The 25,734-nt window shown below is 39.3% G+C and overlaps 2 protein-coding genes across 2 annotated transcripts; both read right to left on the minus strand.

Moving 5' to 3' along the window:
- Window positions 1–4,061: 4,061 nt before the first annotated feature.
- Window positions 4,062–5,912, minus strand: LOC103189304 (homeobox protein Hox-C11a). Its single transcript, XM_007909653.2, is given in 3 exon segments — window positions 4,062–4,471; window positions 5,115–5,882; window positions 5,885–5,912. Coding segments are annotated over 3 exon segments (1,029 nt in total). The 3' UTR covers window positions 4,062–4,238.
- A 16,376-nt stretch (window positions 5,913–22,288) lies between these two features.
- hoxc12a (homeobox C12a) lies at window positions 22,289–23,994 on the minus strand. Its single transcript, XM_007909654.2, has 2 exons — window positions 23,412–23,994; window positions 22,289–22,639 (listed from the first exon to the last, which is right to left on the minus strand). The coding sequence occupies exons 1-2, from the start codon at window positions 23,983–23,985 to the stop codon at window positions 22,401–22,403; spliced, it is 813 nt and encodes a 270-aa protein (XP_007907845.1). The 5' UTR covers window positions 23,986–23,994; the 3' UTR covers window positions 22,289–22,400.
- Window positions 23,995–25,734: the final 1,740 nt, after the last annotated feature.

Consider the following 25,734-nt stretch of genomic DNA (forward strand, 5'->3'; position numbering starts at 1 on the left):
ATAAGTTTCGCTCTGAATGCAAAAACACGCGCACACACCAACACACACGCACAGACAGAAGTCACAGGGGAATAGAGACTGGGGACGGTTGTCTAATTAATCTTCAGTCTTGACCCGCTGCTGGAACCGAGAACTCGCCAAGTCCATTTGCCAATGCCATTGTCGTTATCCTGTGGCATTCCTGCTCCAGATAATCGCATTCCAGACTCCAGACAAACATCCCGGCCCCGATGGTAACACGTCCCGCTCCTTCTCTGCCTCCCCCCCCCCACCCTTCCTTCCCTCCAAAAAAACAACAAAGAACAAAGAGGGGGAAAACAGATAAACAAACCCAAAGCTTTGTTGCTCCGTATTTAGTGAAAGTGCATTGAGAGGACTCGGCCGCACTATCCGCTGCTTATGATTATTTCATCACAGCGCTCTGTGTCTATTCCACACTTTATGATAGCTACGTCACTAGGGTGTCAGTGGCGTGTTTGACAGATTTCTCTCTCTCCCTCTCTGTCTGTCTGTCTTGTCTGTCTCTCATACAATGTCTCCTTCGACCTCTCTCCCGGTGCCGAGGGTCTCTCTCTTTCTTTCTGTGCTATTACCCTCTCCCCCTCCTTCTCTGTGTCCGCCTCTCTTCTTTCTTACTGAGTTAAATTCTGTTTACATTGCTCTCTTTCTCTCGCTCGTTGGGAATTGGTTTCCACATTCTAAATATTAACGCATTGATAAATGTGTCTGGAAATATGACAAGCAAATGATGAAGTTTGTTTGAGAAACAATTTAAGAGATTTTCTGTACGTCTATATATGAGTGTGTTTGTGTGTGTGTCTGTATGTTCACTTGTGTGCTTGTTTGTATGTGTATGCCTGTATTTCTGTGTGCGTGAACATATGTGTAGGTGTGTTTGTGTATAACTATTTGTGTATATATGTATATGGTGGATGTCTGGTTATGTGCAAATATATGTCCATGTGAGCATATATGTGTGTATATGAGTTGTATGTGTAGCTGCGCTTGTGTGTGAATATGTTTGTTTGTACGTATGTATGTATGTATGTATGTATGCATGTATGTATGTATGTATGTATGTACGTACGTACGTACGTACGTACGTACGTATGTATGTATGTATGTATGTATGTATGTATGTATGTATGTATGTATGTATGTATGTATGTGATGTATGTGATGTATGTATGTATGTATGTATGTATGTATGTGTGTGTGTGTATGTATGTATGTATGCATGTCTGGCTATGTGCAATATCATGTCCATGTGTGTGTATGTGAGGTGTGTCTTTGTGAGCATATGATGTGTGCATATAGCGTGTATATAATGTGTGTATATGATGTGTGTATATAGTCTGTGTATATAGCATGCGTGTATAATGCATACTGTATGCGCAAAGGGTGTATATGGTCGCTTCTGTGCGCTTGTATTCGTTGTTGGCTGGAGGTGTCACCAGACAGCTACCCCCCTCCACCCACCCCCCCCCCCACCCCCACTCCCCCCCTCCCCCCCCCCCCCCCCCCCCCCCCCCACACACACACACACCACCACCACCACACACACACACACCGTATTTGAAGCAGTCAGACTAATAGACTAATCCCCTATAGCCGAGAAAGGAGCTTCACAACGGGATTCGGAGGGCAAACAAACCGACTCCTCACTCTCAGTTCAGAACGACCCGGCTCGGAACGTCACGTGTCAGCGATCAATGAAAGTACACTCCCGTTTAAAGACAGTCTCTGGTCCAGTCGAGTATTAAGATTTTAAAAGTCCAATAAATACATTTTACAAGACAGGTTAAAGACTCCCAAACCTCGTAGACCGTCCGCAGTTGATTTTAAAAGTTAAATATAATAAACACCAGTTGCTCAATAATATTTGATATAAAATTTACACGTGGCTGGCCTCGCTTTAGTTTCCAGGGGGAGGCGAGGATAAAGGCGCAAGGCCCAAGTGATAGCACTTTATTACAAAAAGGTTAAAGGCTATGACCTTGACTTCAATGAAGTTCAAAGCCGGTATACATTTACCGATTTGTACGGAATTGTCATTTGCTTTTTTTTATTAGGGCTCCAATCCCGTCCTATAAAATGAAAACGTATTCTTCCCCCATCTCATGTGGGGTACTGGTTCTTATTCCAAATTGATCTCCATCGCAAACCCTTGTTAAAAAAAATCTCAGCCTTGCCTTATCCCCCGCCCGCCCCCCAACCCCATCCTCCCCACTACCACATACACACATGGACACAAAACCTACCCCATTAGCCAATTCTCGAACTACTTTATAAAAGTCCTGTAAACTTCCACGTGCTCCATAAATGTGACTTTTACACATTTCATTTAGGGCAGAGCTTTGAACTAGCCCTGTACCCCACCCCCTCCCCCCCTTGCCTACTTGCGACTCAACAGAACTAAGTAGTAAAGCTTTTTTTTCCTTAAAAAAAACTAGGTATTGAGAGGAGTCTGTCTTATTTGTTTACTGTTTACAGCGGAAGTCTAACTCTGTGACCAGACGATGCAATTAGGAAAAATTAAGCTCTTTAGTGCAGCCTCCTTTATGATGTTGTCTAGACTGAACACGTTTTCTCAGCTCAACAATGGCTGTCACGGGGCATTAACTGGAGGCATGAACAGATCAAAATTACCTTGTTCCAATACCTTCAGCACACACACACACAAAATGCAACCTACATACGTTGTAATGAGGATGGCGGATAAATATTTCTAGAGCACACTGGCTTCCCCCTTCTCCTTAAACACCCCTGGGCCTCAAATGCTATGCGATAGCCTCTTACGGCCATCAGCGAGGCAAAATAAAGAATTGTGAACAACATCTGAGGCTTCGTAAAGTCCTGAGTATCAGGTTTTCTGGTCCAACAACTGGTCGCGAAAGCAAAAAAGGCAACACTGAAACCACAAGTCTCACTAAGCAACTGACAGAAATGCAATCTCTGCTCTGCATTAATTTAATCAAATGCTCCCACATTATAACATAGATTTCTCTTTTCGCCAGATTGCTTGTCCCCCACCCCCACACCCCGCCTTCCATTAGATAACGTTTCTTGTTTGCAAATGAATAAAACAGAAGCCAATTTGAAGTCATTTTGCTGAGGGTATATACCAGTTTGACGGAAGCATCGCCTAACACGATTTCACCCAAATCGTTCTTTTTTTTAAAAAAAGCTTCAAAGTCTTCAACTTACAACGGTTGCAAATTGCATTTTTTTTAAAGAAAAAGAAGATAAAAAACAGTGATCATTTTACAACATCCCTCGCTGTAGCCTTGGCCCGAGTTCCTCTCTTTTTACACACCCACTCCCACACACACACACACACACACATTGAGAGTTTAAAAACTATACAAAAGTATCGAATCTCTTTCAGAAACAGAGTCTGGCATATTAAAATCTCAATATCCGATACCTCCATCAGGCAAGTAAGATCCATCCAGGGTCCCTATTGTAAGATGATTAAGTCACACAAATAACCTTTTAAATTAAATATTCCTCAAATTAAGCAATTTTCGAGCATTTTTATTTGTAAATATAATGAAACGTAAAAGTTCACAGTGGAAGGCAAATATGAAGTACTTCCCATTACACAGGGCAAATGCAGTTTCCCTCTGTGCAATTTTTTTTCTGATATTGTAACCCTAAAATAAGTTAAACAGATTTACATTTCCGGAAAACGTTGACAAAAAAGAAAAGTCGAGGCAACAAGCTAGAAAAAAAAATTCTGTCGATTATTTTTAAATGCCCATTTCTAGACACGTTGCTTTGTAAAGTAACTACCCTTATGACTCGGAGTCCTATCGAATTGCTTTATACATTTACATTCCAAAGATTTCGCTCTCAGGGTGGATAATAATATGAACCATATTTGTGTCTAATTATTATATAGGGACGTCAGAATAGAATATCAAATACTGTAATAATGTACACGAGTTTTTTTTAAACATTGTGAATATAATAAGTAGATACTAAATATCAAAGTATTTCACATATCCACACGGATCAATGTTAAATATTTTTTAAAAAAAACACACAAGCCGGGGGAGAACAGTTCAAGCTTTCTCTGTTCATGGAAAAAAAAAGAAATATTGGTTAGTTAGAAATGTATCTGGAAATCTGATACACAGCCCTCGTTCGAAAGCAAAACACATCAGTAATGTTCTTTTTTGACGCTATTTTTGTTTTAAAATCAATGATCTTTTTTTAAAAAAAATGATTAAGCTTCACAACAAAGGATTCCCCGAGAAATACTGCAATCGATCCCTGTTCAGTTTCTTTTCCTTCATCCTCCTGTTCTGAAACCAGATTTTGACTTGTCGATCAGTGAGGTTGAGCATCCGAGACAACTGAAGGCGTTTCTCTTTGTTTATGTAAACGTTGAAGAAAAATTCCCTTTCAAGCTCTCTGATCTGGAATTTGGTGTATGGACACCTCTTTTTCCGTGTGCGTGGCCCGCCTAAATAAAGAGAGGTTAAGAATTTTTTTTAAAAAATCGGAACTACCACTTTGTCCACTTTCTTCAGACGTAAAACATACAAACACACACAGCTATTTTAAATTAAAAAAAAGACACGTCATTAATACTTGATGCATTCTTTTTAGTAACAACCATGTGGTACACATTCATTCATTCCCAGTTTCTTTTTTTTGTTGGGGGGGGGGGGGCTCACTAAATTTCTAAAGCATTGTAGAAGGGATTTTCTGCCGATTTTTAAACCGTATCTTCAAGCAGATTTAAAGGGAAATGGCATGCACCGCCAAACAAGCGGAGGGCAACCTCCAGCTTGTGTTCTGCTCAATTGATTTTTACTCCTTGCTACCATAAGGGAGGGAAAAATCCCTTTAAAAACGTTCCTGCAACTTTATGATCAAAGATAGTACAATGCACTCTTTAAATTTCACAGACTCTTAGAAAATGTGCCTGGGTATAATGCTCTTTTTTTCAAAGCACTTTCCCATCGTAAAAATTCTTCGCATTGGAAGAGAGGACTTTGTAGGTTATAATAAAATCCTTTCAATGCTTATAAAACTTCACATAAAATTTGACCGACAAAACACCGGGCTGGTTGGGTTAACCTTTCATTTACAGCTCTACCTACTCGAGTTGCTAGTCTTTCCTTCGGCTCTGTTGCCGGAAGAAGCAGCCGAGATGGTGTTTTCGTCCCCCGTCGTTCTCTCCTCGTCTGTGCCGGATGACAATGCACTTGGCTGGGCCATAGACTCCAGCTTGCGGTCGCCCTTCTGAACGCAGTTCTCGGCCGTAGCCTGGCTCTCAGCCCCGTTGCAGTAACTGGTCTCGAAAAATCGGTCGAAACCTTGAGGTAAGACGCTACTTTTGCCTACATTGCCATAGAAGGCGGAGGGTGCGTGGTTGGAGCTTGGATGGTGATTGTAGATGCTTTCATTTTTCATTAGCAACTCTGTCATGGTCGAAGGCGGAATGCAATCTCTATGCATCAAGTCTTCAGCCGAATAGCAAGACGTGTAATTGGTTCTATGATGCCACTTACTCGAAGGGTCTAGCCCGTAGTCCCTGTAAGATACATCTCGAACGGGTTGAACCTGAGATAAATTTGTGGAATATGGATACGTTATTTGCCGAGAAGTGGCCTGTGGTAAAAACGTTGACATAGCGGTAAACTCGGGCACATAGTAAGTACAACTCGGGAGGTACATGTTAGCACCGCAGCTGCCTCGATCGGCAAATTCGGCTGTCCTTTCCTTCCGCGTTTGGGAGCAGAAGTTTCCCAGGTTCATAGAGTTAAACATCTCTCTTCTTTTCCCTGCTCTAGATGTTTTGGATGCGATCAGCAGAGGGGAAAAATTTGGGAAGGCTAGATGACGCGCTATCCGTCTTAGTCGGTCCTAAGCACGTGATCTGAAGTAGATATTGTCATATATCAATTGCAAAGCACTTAGAAGTGGAGGAGTGGTTCAGTTAGGTAAGATGTTGGGGTTCAAACGATTGGTTTCAACCGCAGGAACATTAGGAAAATCAATTGCATTTTTTTCAAGAAAACTTTTTTCCAATATATATTTTTCGAACCCTATGCACTTTTTAAAAAAAAAGAAAAGTAAAACAATCTCCGGGTTTCCTTTCCCTTTCAGAGGTTTCCAATATTTATAGGGGGGTGGGGGGTGGGGGGGGGATATTTTTTTCCAACTAGGATGCAAAAATATTTTTTTTAATGGAGTGAATCGCTGGTTTTATAAATCGCAGTCTGGCATCTTCGCTGGTCGAAAATATTTTTTAAAAGGTTAAATAAAACAAATCTAGCAAAAACAGTAATTACATGGTCAATATATGTCTGTATATGAATGGAGTTAAGTTCGTTTACGAGTCAATACTCAATAAATATTCATAAACTTTGCTCGATGTTTGTTAAATATTTATTCTACAGAGAACAGAATTGGATTTTTAAATGCTTTGGAACGCAGTTCAATAAATAAATGTGTAACAAAACTTCAGTGAGTGATCAATAATTTTTCTAAAAATATTTTATGTTGAGAGAACAGCAATATTACTCGCATAGCACTTTTTAATAATCAGTAAAGTCACTGGATGTATCTGTTTCGTTTTGTTTTCAGATACCAGGACGAAATTTCAATTATCATAGATTTCTAAATGAACTCGGGAATCCAGCTCACATGGTGCTTTAAAAGTTTAACGGATTCAAATGGAACATAATAATGCCACGCTTTGTGTGTGAGTGTGTGTGCGTGTGCGTATTTTTCCTCCTCCAACTGGAGAAAATATTTCAAGTAATTTGAGCTCATGATCTATGAAAAAAAATCACAACGAATTAAACCTCGGCTAAATTCACAAGATCATATCGGGACGTTTTATAACGCGAATGAATGCACGAAATGGTCTGTGTATGTATATATTAAAACTTATCTGAAAGTCAGAGAAACAATATATTTATTGACGGCCGCGCTACTAAATCACCCCGACTGGAATACAGGAGCTCGCGGCTCTGTTGACTACATTTAATGCATCTGCAATGTGCAAGTATAACGTGAAAAGAGATTGGACAGTGAAGTATGTTATTATTGTAGGGTTCCAGCCCAGCCCACTGCAGAAAGCATTGGATGTTATTGAGATAGAGCTGGAATGTCGTTTGGCCTCAGAACCTGTATGCATTGAAAATAAAAAAAATGTATGGATTTCACTGCTAGACCACTGAAACCGCTTTCTAAATAAACTGGAATGGTGGATATAGATTTTGTGTAAGTGTCTGATTTTATGGATCGAGAGCCCAATATATATCCCCGAGTGGAAGATACGATTTTGCACCAACTGAGGGGAAGAGCCCAAATGATGTGCCTTTTGTTGGAGTTCAAATGAATTGTTTTTTCATCCCAACTGAACTTGTGCTTTGTGTGGTTTATGTTCCAATCTATTCCACTATTTACTGCTTTCACAAAAACACATTAAACACGTTTTATACACTATAACCCAAACCAGTCAACGTTATTTTATTTTCCTTGTGTCTTCAATATCTGGTTATTATTAAAGAAACAACAGAAAAGGAGTTTAAAGAATAGATATTTTATTTTCCATGTGTAAAAATTTTATATGTAGTAAACATTCCATTTACCCTCCCCCCAACAAACCCCATAAACATTGTTCAGTTAAATTAAACAATCGTGTTTAAATACAGTATTTCAAAATATCACGAGAAGAAAGTCTTGAGTTTTCAAATCGTTCTGAAAAAAGATGAAGCGTTGCTTGAATTGCACGAAAAAATAAAAATGAATAGAATTCAAATGGCGAGATTTATACAGGATGGTTCGAATCGCTGGAGGCGAGTTATTCCAAAGCATCGGTAAATGATGCAATGAACACGTTTGTCATAATGTTTTGTTACAGTAAAGTGAAGTAATCTCTCGGCTACACGTTGCAGAATTATTTTGTACATTGAGATATTCATATGCGTAGGCGGGATTGAAATTTCAGTTTGGTTTGGACATTCTTAAGCATGGTGATGGGTTTCCGCATGTGTCAGTCACCCGGCTGACCAATATATATATATATATAAATATATAATTAGTAGGTTAAAACGTATTTTTCATCCATCCTTAAATCGAAAGACGGGACCTGACTTCGTCATCTATGTAAACACAAATGGAACGTGTATCAGATTAAACAGAGCAATGCGATGAGAATATATATATATATATATATATATATATACAGACAGAGAGAAAGAGAGATTGGTGTTTCAACACTGCGGGACAGGCCAAGTCCACGGGAAAGGCGGGCAAAACTTTCACAAAATTTAGGCGCATTTTCTCCTCTTCCCCTGAAGAATAATTTACCTTGTTATTTGTGACGAGAGAGGTTAGAGCATCTGGGCACCGAACTAGATTCTCCATTTCTTCCCCCATCCCTCCTCCCTTTACAACCTACCCCCCACCTCAACCTCAAAAATATGAATAAAAGTTGCTGCAAGGCGGGAATGGGCATTTACGGCGCCTGGATTACATTTTTGAGTGGGGTTCAGTCTATGAAAGGTCGCGCCGCTACATTCCTGCTAGCAAGTACAAAGAGAGAGGGAGAGGACAGCTGGGGGGGAAGTCTAAACCCTTGAATTTGACCGTTCCGACTACCATAAAACGCTGAATGAGACCTACAAAGTTACAATTCTTTTGTTCCCTTCGCGGGTTGGAGGGAAAAAAACAAACCAGGCAAAACACAGAGATACCTAGGTGGCAATCACAAACGGAAGCCGACATTCTCGCATTAAACCACTTATTTGTAAGTCCTAAACCGTACACCCCAGCCCCCACCTCACCCCGCCCCACCCCCCCCCCCCACCCCCTCTCTCTCTCTCTCTCTCCCATCGAGCAAAATCACATCACTTTTTAATTTTTAATTTGTGTATGGTTTTTTTTCGAGAAACAAAAGAGAGTTCCTAACTGAGCATTGACCGAATCTCGCTCTTGGCTGGTGAAATCAATTGGTTTCCTTTTGTGACACGAAGAAATTATACCGTTCTGCGTAACACGTTTAAAACCTCAATTAAATAAGGCAGGCATCAAATAATTCGGGGTTTTGTTTGGTTTAGAAGGGAAATGTTTGGCAATTAGTATTCTGTAAAATGACATATACAGGATTGTGGCCTAACTATGGGTTTAAATCCGACTGCGCGCTGCGTGTGTGTCTGTGTGTGTGTATATGGGTGAGAGAGAGACTATGCATATCTCAATGTGTGTGTGGCTGTCTGACTGCATCCATGCCTGTGTGCATGGGAACTATTGATTGCTTTGCAAAATTTAACCCCACTCCCAAATGATTGTGGAGATAAGATTGTTTTTGTCTTTCGGGGGGGTGTTGGAGGCGAAAATAGGTGTAACTTTGTGAATTTCTGGTGAGTCTGCAGTGATATTAACAAGTATGTGCTGGAGAGGTATGATATAAATTACTGATCATTCATTGAGTCAAGCCTCGAAGTGGTTTATTACTGTGTCTGTCTGTTGTATCTAAGCAAGGCCCCCTCTCTCTTTGTACTATTGGCTTTATAATGCGCTAAATTGTCCCAAAACACAGTCTGACTGCTTATATGAGAGGGCACTGGAAGCCGAATTGGCTCAAATACCAAAATAGTAACCGAATTAAAATGTTTTTTTTCCCGAAATAAAATAAAAGGGCGTTTTAGATATTGAGAATATTTGTCCCAAATAAAAATCAATAAATTAATGTCTGCCTCTCTATCAAACTTGAGGTGGGCGCGAAGTGCAGGAAACCTAGCTTTCTCCTTCCATGATGCACTTATTTTTTTTGCGAGGCGAACTTGGTACCAAGTTCAAATTCATTTTAAATGGAACAAGACAAGGAGAGTGAAGCTAATTCCATTCAAGCCGAGAATACTTCAAAGCACAATAATTAGATCTGAACCACAGACGCTTAGCTACTAGAGGGATAATTGTTTTTTTTAGATAAAAAGAAAATAAAACATCGAAACAATTTTCCAAAAACGTACATAAATATATGTATTATTACTTTAAATACCGCAGGTCAACATTTTGGATTGAAACTGGTGCCATTTTGAATAATATAGGCGACACTGTGTTGTGTGTGAATTTAGTCCAGGTTTCATAGGAATGTTGAATTGGTCATTTTAGTTCACACGCCAACAAACAGACAAATGATGAAGTTTATAGCCCAGGTACCTATTAAAATATTAAATAAATGTTATCTCTGTGGATTTCATTTTTTTTCTTCGCCCAATTTTTTTTTACTCTTATCTTACTGTCAGGGAAAGGCAATGTGAATTTTACAAGCTAACTGTTGAATAAAATAGACATACATCAACGCCAGAGCTACTGAGCTGGAGGAGGAGAGGGAAAAAAAAACTGCTGCGTTTTGCTCCTGTTAAAATGTTTATTTCCTGGTAAATTCGGCTCGAGGATGATTATAAACATCCAAGCGATGTTGGCGTGTGCAGTTTTTCCGATGGTATCCTCTCTCTCAGTGGGCCCCAGCAAACGGAAAGTGTTAATATCTCGCCTGGTGTAGAGTTATGTATTGCTGGATTGAGAAACCATGCCAGGGGACATTGACCATTGAACGAAAGAACATTACAGTGAAATAAATTAGTGTAGAACCTCGCCTCTAGTTTAAGGGGTGAAATCTCACATGTACTTATTGGGGCAGGTGTTAGCGACAAACTACAATACTCATCACCCACAATAAACAAACCATGGTAAGTGAACCGTACCCAACCTTCTTTTTCAATTGGGATTTACGTTTCTTTTTTTTTGGGGGGGGGGGGTGTTGTTGTTTGGGGGGTGGGGGGTGTGGGGGCTCGATTAATATCGTTGGATCATCTGAATCCGTGAACGTAAAATTCAACCGAATTTCCTCTGTCGGAAGCGGCGGTTCCGTTATTTGCGGGAGGGAATATTGTTACCATACCCTGTCAGCAAAACAACAAAGCACACACACGCACATACGCACAGAACTTTATCAAACATATATTTCTGTTTTTGGAAATGGAATAGGGTGGTTTGAGGCCGTCTAAGATCCTCACGTTATGGTTTGGTTCACATCCGCTGTGTGCGTTTTGGGGTTAATACAATGACCGATATTTGAAAGGCTTAATTTTTGCTTCTTGGAAAAAACATCACTCTCTTTTGTTTTTGCTCTTACAACTAACTCTCTCTGCCCGTTTGACGTCAAGAACGAACTTCCCCCCACCACCACCCCCCACCCCCCTCCACGGTTGTCACTCTGCGAGGCCACAAGAAGCCAGGAAAAGTACAGGGGCAGACTAACGGAAAATAATGTCTATCTCTACATAAATCGCATATACCCACAGACAACTAAAACCGCATGTATATATACACACACACAGCAAGCCAGACACGTCCACACGAAAAACAGACACAAACACACATGTGCATCTCAAGCGCTTGTGCAATATACATTTCAATACAAACAAAACCACACAAATATACACACACACACACAAAGAAAACCAGGCACAGAGACACAGGCACACACACACACATACACACACGTATATATATGCACTCATACGTGCACACACGTACACAAAATCAAATACACACTTATGTTCCCACAAAACAAGGCAGATACACACACTCACAACCACACGTTCACACACATTGGCCGATCCATACAAACTGCACACTCTCACTCATGAAATCCTGCACATATATATTTATACATTCTCAAAACACACACACTTACACACATACAACAAAACGTACACTGACAGAAATTAATTCTTTAAGCCATATTCAACGCCACTTTAAAAATAAACTCTTCTCGCACCCAAAAATAAAACCATTTCACGAGAAATACAGAATAAAAATAAATGCACGTGCTATTTTTCATTGACTGGAACCTCGAATTTATATTGGGTTATTTGGCTTAAAGTGGAAGGAAAACGGTTTACACCTTACCTTCCTGAAATGCATATGATCTGAAACTGCACATAAGCAAACGCTTAGCCTGGCGTGTGAGGGTTCACACACAAACGGCACCATTGAGTTGTCCTCGGTCCTCCCATTGTGTTGTTTTCTGACATTATTGAGGCGGGTTGCATTTTTCTGTTAAATATACACAATGTATTCTACTCGCGCTTTCCCAAAACCTTCTGCAGAAAGGTCAAAGCTTCCCATGGTGTAATAGCTGACAATATTGTGCTGCAAAAAAAAAGTTCTGCTTCACAAACTGTATCCCAGAGCCACGTGCTAATATTCCACTGTTAAATTCAACTTTAGTTTCTTTCACCGAATCTATTCGCAACATTGGTCGAAGTCGCGATAGATATCGTTACAATTCAAATTAAATAATGCGCAGTAAAGCGCAATACACTTCAGAGTTAACGTATCAGTTACGCAATAAGCTGTGTAGCTGTGTAAAATTAAAACCTTTATAAATATATATATCCTATATATACACACACACACACGGACATGGTTTCGTACTCAGCAGATAGAAATATATTGTCAAATTTAGTCCATGCTGACTAAAATTATATCCAATATGCAACTTATGCAAAGCAATTCGAATCGATCTCATTCACATGAATCTGATTATTTGAGATTATGTAAATATTTGTTTTAAGTATACGCTGTTTTATTTGAGTCTTTATTTGGAAAATCAGTTGTTATATTCGGACAGATACATAAACAGATAGATAGTCAGACACATACAAACATGCAAACATGCAAACATACAAACATACATACATGCATACATACCACGCGTATATACATAGATTCCATTTTGCACAGATATAAGATTGATATATAAATCAGATATATTCATCTGTCAGTATACATGATATCTAATTCAAATGTACCAGACAGAGGTAAACTAGAAATCAGATTGTTTTGAGAGGTTAAAGCTGTTGGAACATAGATAGCTCAACGCGAAAGATGAAGATTGCATGAACCAGATGTACTTATACCATTATATTATTGTTAATTATACATTTCTCTACAACTGACACGTTATCACACACCATAACTCGCGATTGTGTGTGTCACAATAGTATTCAAATGCACCCTTGCAATGTTGTACTTTCTAAATTAATTGACTTGGCTCGTACTAGGCAATATAAAACCGCTAGCATCTATTCTTTCACGGTTCCCATTCTTCGTGAGTTATTGGCTAATAACCTCAAGTTTATAAGATGCAACTTTTTTTAATCCGTCAATTAATGTGAGTGGAGGGGGGCGGGGTGGGTGGGTGGGGGAGAGTGTCATTTTTAAAGGGGCCGCGAGGACTGACTGAGACCAGTCCATGCTTTCAGCTTCGTTTAGCCGAAAAGTCTCAGTTCCGTTCCTAGTAGCCATTTTTGATTAGACGGTAGATTCTAGGATTGTTTTCGTTTCTTATTGCGCTAACCACGTATCTGATCCGCGCTTCCACTGTTAAAACACATTTCTTTGTTTTTGTGGGCTTTTTTCCTTTGGAAAAAGTCCATTTAAATTCGTGAGCAGGATGCCAGAGTGCGTTCTGCATTTTGCGGAGGCAATTCGATATTAGCATGCAGCGTCAGCGAAGCCTTAAGCTATTTCGAGCCATGAAATAAACGCCGTTTAATCAAAATTTACTGATGCTAAACGTGCGACTGTGTTTGTTTCAGAGAGTAAAATTAGTTCAAAAGAGTGCGCAAAATGACCCCTTCGGTTTCCTTACCAAATCACTTCTTTATTTTCTATTTGAATCTGGTTGCGAAAAGAAAAATAAACAAACCCGCGTCCAAACTGAAAGTTTTCCTTATTAAAAAAAAAGATTAATTTCCTTTCCCCGGGATTGATCAGACAGCGGCCTGTAAATGCAAGACCCGGCAAGTGTTTGAAGGTTCTCTCTCACACCTTCTTATTCTCCCGCCACCCGACTCTTTGAGGTCTTTTGAGGGCGCAGCGTTGACAATAACATTTGTCAAACGCTCTCGGCTCTCTCAAGATGCTCAGTGTGTGCGGGTAGCCCCGTATCCGCGGACAGAGGTAATTTTTTTTTATTCTTTATCAATTAATTCTTCGATCCATAAGGTATCTTCTGTTGGCGCAGGTAATTTTAACGTGTGTGCTTATGAAAACCAATAGTGGGGGAGGGGGATATCTTGAAAATCAATTAAAAGTTGTTGTGAAAATTGGAAAGACAATGAAAGCGATAGCCAATGGCCTATAAGGGACCATCTTAACTTGACCTTAACTTTGTTGTGACTTGTCCCGCCCACTCCAGACGCTCATGGGGAATAGATGGTTAACCATAGGATATATCCCAGCGTGAATGGCGCATAACAAGTTTCCCTCCAAATTGCCATATTGCATCTCCTTTCTGTTTTTTTATTTTCTTCTGGAAACTTCGGCAAACATAATTTCTGTCGAGCTCTGTCACATATAATTATCATGCATTTGCAAACCAAAAAAACTGGGGTAGGGGTTTGACTTCTGTGGCGTTACTGGATCAAATATCAGACATGTTTTTAAGCAATGGATATGTACGGTCCAATGGTCCAATGGGCCACATTTCAGACTCTGAGAAACACAAATTAATTAATACAACTATCTAACACATATAATAAGGTGCGACTCTGGGCTATTTAGTGACGCTCTGCTATCCACTGTTTCTTTCGTGTTCTCTCTCTCGCTCTCTCTCTCAACGTATCATGGTAGTAAAAGTGGATGCAAAATAAGAACCCTAATTAACTTTAGATTAATTGTAGCTTCAATTCATGCATATTTTATATATAAGAGGCACCAGGCCAGCCTCAACCGAAAAGGACATGGTTCCTTGTGAGGTTAATAATAATAATAATAATAATAATAATAATTGCATTTCTTATAGCTCCTTATCACATCTTCGAGTCTCAAAATGCTTCACATAATGTACTGTAAAATGAATTGTGCATTTTGTGGGCGAAGCGTACACAATTTTGTTTCTAAGATTTCAGTAGAAGTGGAATGCAAAATAGGAACCATAATTAACTTTGGATTAATTGCAGCTTCAATTTACACATATTTAATAGATAAGACAGATTAAGAAGAAACGAGGCATTCCACCCACCATCACCCCAAATCGTTCATTCTACAGCACTCCTCAAAAGTCGAAAGGATCAAGGAGAAATTACAACTATTGTTTGAGTTAACATAGACCGCAGTGATACTAACAGCAGAAATGTGGGCATTTCTTAATGACAGAAAGGCTGATTGAAGGCAATGCACATTGCAGGAGAATTTCACCATGCTGGCAGTTTTTTTTAGAAAAAAATAATCTGTTATTCATTTCAGTTTGGAAAAATTACTGGAGCCAAAATAGAATTCGATTTAATAATCATCTAAGCACTTTCCGAGCAATAGTTGGTGGTGTGTGTGGGGAGGGGGAGAGAGGGGGTGGATTTGGTTTCTTGTCAGTATTCGGTCTGTACCAATGTTTCTCTCACCTAATAAAACGTCTCGCTTTGAACATGAGTTTGGCAGAGGACCGCATAGGAGAAAGAACAGTTGCGTGTATATGTGTGGGTTTTGTATGTCTGTGTGCGCGTGTCTGTCTGCCTTATGCGTTTGTATGTGTGTGCGTGTGTGTGTGTTTTATAAAAATTAAAAAAAGGGAACGATTGCAGCCCATTTCTGCACATATCGGTACCGATATTAAAACGTCAGTCGCGTTCTCTATCAACTTTCAACATAATGGTGTCTGTCTTTAACTCCAAACCCTGACATAGCGACTCGTGATTAGTGTCTCGTTAGTGTTTGCAACACAAAGAAAGTAAGAAGCATACTCCAATCACTCCAGCATTCAACTCCCGGTCTGTTGTTAAAAATACAAACAAAAAAGATGCATTATCCCATCACAAGGAGGCAAAAAAATACGAATTAAAGAACTCGGTGTAAACGTATGACATTGGGACATAAGAAAGCCAAACTCACCAAATACACGTCGTTTCCTTGTAAAGCTAGACTTTGTTCTTGTCAATCTTACTTTGTAACCCATTTAATTAGAGATTAAACACACCAGGACATGATAAATATAACATAACTACTAATCTTGTTTTGTGGGTTCGCTGTCCTTTCTGACATCAAATCGCTAACGCTGCACGCTAACTATTTTAGTGAGAGTTTAGAGAGAGCTGTAGAGATTAGGCTGCCATTGGGACACGACCCCCTCAGTGTGCAAGAGTATCACTATTTTCTTTTTTAAGCCTGTGTACAAATGCATGTTTTACTGTGCATTATACTGGTTCGCCCACACAACCGCTTCCATTGTGGTTAGATCTGATGACCTTATTAAATGTTTACTACCATTAACTGTGTTTTTATATTTGTAAAAAAAAGGAATAAAATGCAGTCTATAATTTCTAAATATTCGTGAAGTTGATTTGGGGAAAGAGTGGTTGACTGGGTGATCGGCTTATTCTCAGTTTGGTTTGGATACTCTTAGGAACGGTTATGGGTTTCCGCCTGTGTCAGACTCCCGTATGTGCAGCACCCACCCACCGCCACTCCCCCCCCACCCCACCCCCACCCCCACCCCCCATCCCACCACCACCCTCAAAAAAATGCACTTTCATTTAAAAGCGAGATACTAACCTATAACCGCGTTAAGAACTAGAAATTGCTATTCGACAACCATACTTATTAATTTCATATTAAATTCATTACGTTTAAATTTTGTTTACGAGCTTCATATCAAATGTAAGAATTATTATTATTAATAGATTAGATTGATGACTTTCTTTGATTTTTTTTTGCCAAAGCCCTGAAAAAGAAACTAGTCTGATTTCATTGAGAGTGATATTGTGCCTGAAGTTGAGCGGATTCAGCCAATAGAGAAAACACACAGCCATTGAAATCTAGCGTTCAGTTTCATAGCTCGTTTCAAACTACAGATGGACTATTTTTAACATTTTATCCACAGCAAATATCTCAGTTGATTTTACCAGCTGCTGCTTTAAAGAGAAGTGCCGAGTTTAAATGAATAAAAGATGATAAAATAACAACTCACATGCAAGCTCCAGCAGCTGGTATATTATTCTAAATTGTGTCAAATCCAAAATGTCACTGAAAATAAACACGCAATATCTTTCGAAGAGTGAAAAAAAGACTGAGAGAGGAAAAAAGGAATTGCAGTACTTGAATTATAAGATATTAAATACATATATTTAAATTGCTTTACAAACAATCACGCGGAGACGTACCAAGAATATATCTGTTCTGATTTAGCAAAGTTATATTCGTTCAGTGTAGGGTAAACCCAAGAGAAAGAGTTGGGTGTTTTTTTTTTTGGATAACCCGCTGTCCTGAAGGTCAATCATTGAACTTGTACCACACAATCAGCCGGTCGCTGTTTGCAAATCCCAGTGTGCTCTGCGTAAACAGCCCCCTCTCTCCCTCTCCTAAAACTAGTTAGGAATCCTGTGTACAGTCCAGCGCCGGAAACGCACTGAGAATAGAAGAGAGCGCAAGGCTGAGACTGTGGACTAGATCAGGCCGGACACTAGGTCAAGTCTAACTGAACCACTCGGCGCCCCATTCCTCCTCAACAGTTCCAAATAAAAAACAGGCGTCACAAGAGGGGAAAAATGCTGAAGGATACCTCGCTACATTTGTTATATTTTTTTTGTGGCGGTACATGTACTGAATTAGGAGATTTATGCAGATGGAAGTTATCAAATCTTGCAAAACGTTGCGGGTTTGTAAGGTACTCCACGCCGATATTGAGTTAAAGTTGTTACTGGTATATATATTTATATATATATATATATATAATGGGTTTACCTAGTAAAATCAGCTCCATAAACTTAAAAATTAACAAGCGAACGGGAGATTCGAGAACCCGCTCTTATTTGCACGTTGGACCAATTAAAAACATTTACAAGAGATATTTTTTGCTTTGCGCATCCTCAAACGTCGGAGCGGTATTTACTCAAAAGGCCCAGGAACCAACAATCCAATTCCAGCGGACTTTTTTTCTGGCGGAGAAATTAAGAGTCACTTAATCTCCAGCAATCAGTGTTTGCACAGTAAAACAAAAACGCCTCACGTTGCGAGAAAAAAACATTTTGTAAACATCCAAGCGGATTAAAGCGTGGGAAAAAAAATCATTTGCTTAACTTGGTGCCAGATTATTAATGCTGCTGCCACAAACGCTTGATTTATATGAGAGAATTCTGATTATTCAAAAACTAGAATTATTTAAAGATTAAAAAAAAACAAATTTTCCACAGCATCTGGAAAGTCTCTCTTTTTGAGCGATGGTTAATCTTCAAGTCTGAAAAAGCTATTGTTGCTAAACTACTGGGCTATCAACTGTTTGCTGTTTGTACTGTTCTTCACCATAAGCTATTGTAATTGCAAACTTTCTAGTATTTCTGTTAGTTAGCATGTTCAGCAAATCAATATCGGCTACTTGGGTTCCCATCCACTCTACACACCAAAACTGGTCTACAGCCCACAAAACTGATTATTTACACTATTCCCCCCCCTTCCCACACCCCCCCACACCCCCCAACCCCCCCCCCCCCCCCCCCCCCCCCCTCCCCTTAGTGCATCTCACTCTGCAAACTGCATACGTTATTTCATCATTCTAAGCACTAGGAATTAAATGCACCGTACAAATCACTGGAAGATGGTATATGATAGGAATTCAAAAATACTTTGTTAACCGAAAATATGATATGATATTATTATAAATCAAAATGGAGTATTGCACTTGACAATAATCAACGAATTTCTGTTCGTTGGTAAACACCAAGACACTTTTTTTTCACATTCACAAGCAATGAATACAAACTCAAAGTTCTCCCTGAAAATGGATTCCTTTCAACTCAATCTGCCAAATAGTGACAAAGCACCAGGAATTTTACTAAAAATCCAAACCTATTGATTTGGCAATACAGGTCCCGCAAATTTCGTTTCACTATCGCTTGTTTTTAAACTGATGTATACTGACCTTCGCTTTAAATATTCTCAGATCAATTGTTACCCAGTTGATTGTGGGAGATGTAAATGGCTGAATTCCTATGGTTATCTTTCTGACCTTACAGGCTTCAGTACACTAACACTGAACAAATAATGGGCAAACTGTGATCCCACCTGGAATTAACCCCACGTTTTACAATAAAGTTGAAGTTAATAGAAATCCTATTTCAACCATCCAACTGGGAGTTTGATAGTATTTTTGAGAACGTTAGAGAGATAAAGAGATAGACAGATCAAGATGGCTAGATAAAGACACAAATATAGATAGACGGTCAATTCCTTCACAATTCAAATCAAATAGTATACAGTGTACAAAACAGAGTCAATATAGGAGTCACATATTAAACTGTGTTGCTGTGTAAAACGATAACATTTATATATAAACAAACATAGTTTCACAGTCAGCAGATGTTATTGTATTTTCAAATTAGCACATGTTGGTTAATTAGATAAAATATATACATATTTAACCCAGTTCAAATGTATTAATTTAATAATGAGACATTTATATATGCAGTATATATGAAATATGAAGTGTTTATATTTCAATCTGAAGAAAATTCAACAATATTATTAGGACAGACAGACAGACAGCCAGACAGACAGACAGACAGACAGACAGACAGACAGATAGATAGATAGATAGATAGATAGATAGATAGATAGATAGATAGATAGATAGATAGATAGATAGAATACTCATAGAAAAATAATAATATTTCTATGCAAAAAATACTCGTTATATGACTTGACTCTATCCGCACTAATAGGCATTCAACGTGCAAAAAACAAAATGTATTTTAGATGAAAAGACTGATTAATTCAGACATAACATGACTTCCAAAGCAATCACTTGCTTCGGAAAAGGGAGCTTTGACAAAGATAATAACACTCAAATATATTGTTTATCACTTGAGCAATCCGAGTTCTCCTAATGTTTGTTTCACAGCTAGATCACACATGCGTAGCACGAATACTCCTTGAAATATGCCGGAACAATTTTGAAGACCACTCGGAAATAAATGGGACTTTCTGACAAGACATTTTTTTATATCAGGATTTTACTTTATTGTCAGAAAACGTACACAAATAACATTAATTTATTTTAAACGTGTTAAAATTTACAAGACATTTCTTCCCCTAAATACTGATGGCGGACTCTTGGACATTGTGTCGTCAATCGCATGAGATTTTTACACAGGTAATATTTGCAGGTGAATCTCACAATAAAGCCTACAAACTAACAATATATGATATTAACAGCGCCTATACAGAAGACCAGAGCTGAAATCGATCAAGCCAAGACACATCCAGCGTATATAAGACAAACTATACATGGAAGAACAATCGTACATTATGATTCACAACTTGCTTTGGAGGAAAAAAAACTTTGCATATGTTCCCTTTCAGTTAATAATTCCAGTAATATCGGTAACAGCAACTGGATATATCTGCTGAGAGTCTCTCTCCCCCATTCCCCCACCCCGCCTTCTCTCTCGCTTTCACTCTTCCCCCCTCTCTCTCTTTCTCCCTCTCTTTCCCTCCCTCTCCTTGGGGGATGGCGGAATTTAGCGACAGATGCACTTGAACTGGTCTACAACCGACTCAAGTTCACACAGGGAGCCCACTTAATAGTACAACTCAAAGAAATCACCCCTCCACCCCCCCACCACTTGCTTCCCCCAACCCCCCACCCCTCCCCTCCTCACCCACCCACCCCCCCGCCCCACCCCCCGCGCGCGAAAGAAATATTCTAATACATTTCAATACCATAAAAGTGTAAACCTTGATGCTGTTTATTAAGTTACCATTTCATAAGAGTGAATCTTTGTTTATTCAACCTTTCCAGGACAGAATGTGTTTCGTTTCACACGTTCCCTCCAACCGCGTGGAGCTCACAATCGTATACGTACCAGTCGGTTACATTTTATTTTTGAGATGAATTTTCATATATATATATATCAAAAAATGGCGTTCAACCCAATGATGACACAATGTAAAATAGGCTTTTTTTTATACATAAAAGAAAAATTGACGAGTTTCACAGGAACAGATGGCGATCGTAACATGTTGTCTTTGTCTGTTAACCGAACAGTGATTTTGTTTTTGGGGGGGAGGATGGGGTGGTGGGGTTGGGGTAAAGAGAGGAAAGGAGCATATAGCCCGTAGTATGAAGATTTGTGGATTGAATATATATATATTGTAGAGTCTGTCTGCTACCCTCAGATACAGTCACCTGAGCACTTTGTGGGTTGGTCGTTGAACGGCAAAAGGCCTTATAATGTATTACTCCCATATCCAACAGAGGTTGTCTTAGAAACATAGGAACAGCAGTAGGCCATTCAGCCCCTCAATCGTTCTAAAAGAACTTACACTGCTATACTGCTTAGCGTAAGATAATCACAACTATACATTAATATATGTCGAAAGATAGAACCCGTGGCTATCTATTACTGTCCTTTAAGTTGTGCAGGCATAGCCGTGTACAGAAAATATACATAGGTACATGCACCAAAGAGCTCTATACTGTGCAAATATGGGACATAATTGAACACAGCATTCACTTTTTGCAGCTCATTTTGCAAAGTCTCCAACACAGTACAGTACTGAAAAAACAGCATTTAAATAATTTTGCGGTTAAAGATTCAGTTTTTTCACCATTACTTGGCGTTCAATGAATGAATGAATGAATGAATGAATGAACGGCCCCTGTGGAATTAATGCGAAGTTTTTGTATAAAACGGATTTTTTTTCTTCGGTGACTGGTCCTGAAATACTCAACCTATGATATCGATTACTCCTGACAAATCGATTTATCGAGCTAGTTTATTATTACCTTCTAACTTTCCTTTGCATCGTCTTTTCATGTGTTTTTAAAATTAATTCTTCGTATCACTTCAGTATATAAAAGACATTCAGGAAGAACACAGGTGGATACAAAACAAACAGAGTTATTTCTGTCCATTACACCCCACTAGGTTGTGTTTGTTGCCTAATTTGATTAACTGAAGTCGAGCACATTTGCATAAATTGCAAAGATTCGCCCTGGATCTGTCCGAGTATTGCGAACAATTTGATTATTTCAGTGTGTGCGTGAGTGCGAGAGGCTGTTTATGTGTCTATCTGGGTGGTGTATGTATGTGTGTGGCGCTGTATGTATGTGTATGTGTGTGAGGCTGTTTGTATATCTGTCTGGGTGATGTGTGTATGTGTGTGACGTTTTATATGTGTGTGTGTGGGTGGGATTGTATTTCTGAATGTGTGTATGCCTGTATGTGTGTGTGGTTGTATTTCTGTGTGTGTGCATGTGTATGAGGTTATATTTCTGTGAGTGTGTGTGTGTGTGGCGTTGCAATGTTCGTGTTTGTTTTTCAGCAAGTATCAAAAACAAAGGAATATTGTCTTTTTTTTCGCACCTAAAAGAAGGTTAGCGCTTGCTCTCTCATTTGCAGTCTTTTCTTTTTCATCCGTCGGTTTTGGAACCAGATTTTCACCTGCTGGTCGCTGAGATTGAGCCGGTCTGAAAGCTCTCTCCTCCTCTGTCGAGTAATGAACTCATTCATCAGAAACTCTCCTTCCAGCTCCGCGATCTGAACCTTAGAATAAGGTTTCCGCTTTTTCCGGGTTCTGGCGTGAACGGGAAACCACGGAGTCCCTTGTTTCCCCCCCAAAAAAAATCCATGGCGTCAAACGTGCAAGGAAGAGGAGACAGAAGAAAAACAAGAATTTTCAGTTGAAAGATGGCAATGATTTATTTGTTAAACATTTCACCTTGAATGAATAATAATAATAATAATAAATAAATCTTGGATTTATAGCTCTTAATGTAACGCTTGTCTGATCTCTTCAGAATGGAGAATTCTACACATTCCGACAGCCGCATTTTGCCTCAGTAAATCCGCCGTTACGCTTCCGCATGCTTTCCCCCCATAAAACCTGCCAGTTACTACAAGAAAAAAACTCAGCAATAATTATTTTTCCTCCAAAACACTGCAACTGGAAAATGTAGCTCAATATTGACTATTTTAACACGAGTATATATATATATATATATACAATATTATGTAATATATATATAAGACCTATCCTGCCCTTTATTCCTGGCTTTATAAAATATTTTAAAAGTTTATTTTATTTTACACGTTGTCCTGATTGCATTGAACGCTGTTAAAGGAATGTATCTTAGAATTGTTTTAGAAACAAAATAACATTTCAGATAATAATAATAATAATAATCATTGCATTTGATATTGCCTCTTTGCCACGTCTCTCAGAGCGCTTCACTGAATGTACTGTAAAGTGTAATTATCATTGACTGTATATTTTTGTGGGCGAAACACTAACATGCATTGAGGAAAGGTGAGGTTGGAGATATGTGTGTGGGTGTGTGTGTGTGTGTGTGTGTGTGTGTGTGTGTGTGTGCTTACCTCCGGCAGGTAGAGAGTTCCCATGGGTGATTGGCGAAGCGAGAGCTGAATTATTGCCACAATTCTTTTCCTGGTCATTCATCAGAGGCGAGTTGGAGTCTGACTCCAGCGGGTGACACGCTCCGTGTTCCTGGTGCGGTAGCGACTCCGACCCGGGATAGTCGTATTTGGAGAAATTAGCGCCGATCCCGTTCGGGATGGCAGATTCGTGCACGGGAAGCACCGAATTGTCCCGGATCCTCTCCTCTCGCTTCAGATTGGCCACGCTGTCCGACCCGCCATCTCGGTAGTAGCTTTTGCTCTGCTCTTCCACTCTGCCTATGTCGCAGGTTCGATTGAATGAGGGGTTAATAGAAACTGTGTTACCCAGATAGGACTGCGGGTATCCATTACATTGATCTGAGACGGGCCAGGGCAGGGAGCAAACATTGTCCCTTCTCGGGTAAGATAGGGACGATAATCCCGCCAATTGCCCCCCAGATGTTCTGAAATTTGGGAAGTAGAAGGCATCTCCCGTATGAATGTTTACCAGGGGTCCCACAAAGCTTGGATTTAGCAAGTTATGTTCGCCCATTTCCGCGGGCCTGACGGAGAGCGTCTCCAGTTTATTACAATCTGACATTAAACATAGTTAAAGCGAGAGGTCTCCAGGATTGGCCGAGCGTTGTCATGTGGAAGCCATCTGGGTTTGAGTCAGGCCCGCCCACGAGGGGCAAAAAAACCCCCAAAAAATCCTGAAAACATAACTGTGATTGACTAATGCCTCATTGGGCACCACATTTTACACAAAGAGAGGTATTCCCCGCTTATATATGTACGTGTGGATATAAATATATATATAAAATGTGTGTGTATAAAGTATAATGATGACTTATGTTCATTCCAACTCCTAGATCATTCATTCATTCATTCATGAAGGCCCGAGCTAATTATTCATTATGGCCATATTATACCAAGCAGTACGGAGGTCACGGAATTAATGTGTGCAACTGATTTTCTAAACAATTAGAGCAAATAACGTTTCATTTCATTTAATGTGAAAGTTCCCCTGGCTGCAAACGTGGAGTTCCTTTAAATATTCCAAGTGATTTTTTTTCAAACGTGGGAGTTGATTTCACTTTTTTTTAATTAAAAAAAACACGAATGCCGTTCGATTAATGCACGGTTACTCGAGCACACTGCACGCTTCTTATTCTTTGCCGATCCTCAACAGTAAAAGCGCAAATTCTTCACTGAAAGAACTTGCATGAACAATATTTACCATTGCTTTGATATCTCAATAATCACCCATGAAACATATTGTATATCACCGCACGCTTCCTAGTTAACTGGATATTTAATAGCACATTAAGGCGCCACGTTACAACACCGCAATCGCAATAAGATATTATGGTGTTGGCGCGGATTTCTCTCCCATATTTATTCATTGTAAAAGCATATGACTAGAGTGCAATTATAATGCCTGGAAGCCAATAATAAAAGCCTATCTCCCCAGGATCTCCACATTCTTCTCGATCTGTCAAACCGGCAACCAGAGCACAATTGCTCAGTGGGTTTGTTTCCTGGGAATGCAATGCGACCCAATGCATTGATTTTATTACTCTGATGAAATATATTCAAAGCTCTATAGTAACTCTGGGCTGTATGAGAGTTTCTGAAATGTTATGCCTCCCGCGCTAACCAGCTATAATGGATGGTGTGTGTATGTGTGTGTGTGTGTGGAGTTGGGGGGGGGGGGGGGGGGTGCATTACTCCATTTAAGGATTAACTGGCGCCGAAAAGACTTGAATTGAATAAAGATTAATCACGCAATATGACCCACGTGGGTTTAATTAGAACTTTTGTTTGTTGGAATCATCCTTTCATTGTAAGAGGCAGCACTTGTTTTTTTTCTTGTCGTGAACATCAACATGCTCTGTTCACCATCCACAGTTTACACTAAATAAATGCCCTTTGCAAATAAAATTGACCACTGATCGGTATAAAATTTAGCTGAAATTCAGCCGAGGTCAAAGTTCTCATTTTTTTCTTTTCGCTTAAAAAAATACCCACGAGTTGTTATTACAAATCTGAGCACAATTTGGGTAGCTTTATAATTCATACCGTCGGTTATGTATTTCAGACCTTAATATTCGCTTTATGTTGAACCATAAATCTCAATTCGACATTTATTGTTGAATTTTTTTTAAAAAAATATGAAGTTGAATGGCCATTCGGTTTTCGGGTAAACACATATCCCCTCTCAAGAAAGAAAAGTTTCTCAAAAGATTCAAAAATAAATCTAGCAGAAATTCAAAGATATATAATAATATAAGTAAATACA

This window comes from Callorhinchus milii, unplaced genomic scaffold, assembly GCF_018977255.1.
Source record: "Callorhinchus milii isolate IMCB2004 unplaced genomic scaffold, IMCB_Cmil_1.0 Scaffold27, whole genome shotgun sequence".
Classification (NCBI taxonomy): domain Eukaryota; kingdom Metazoa; phylum Chordata; class Chondrichthyes; order Chimaeriformes; family Callorhinchidae; genus Callorhinchus; species Callorhinchus milii.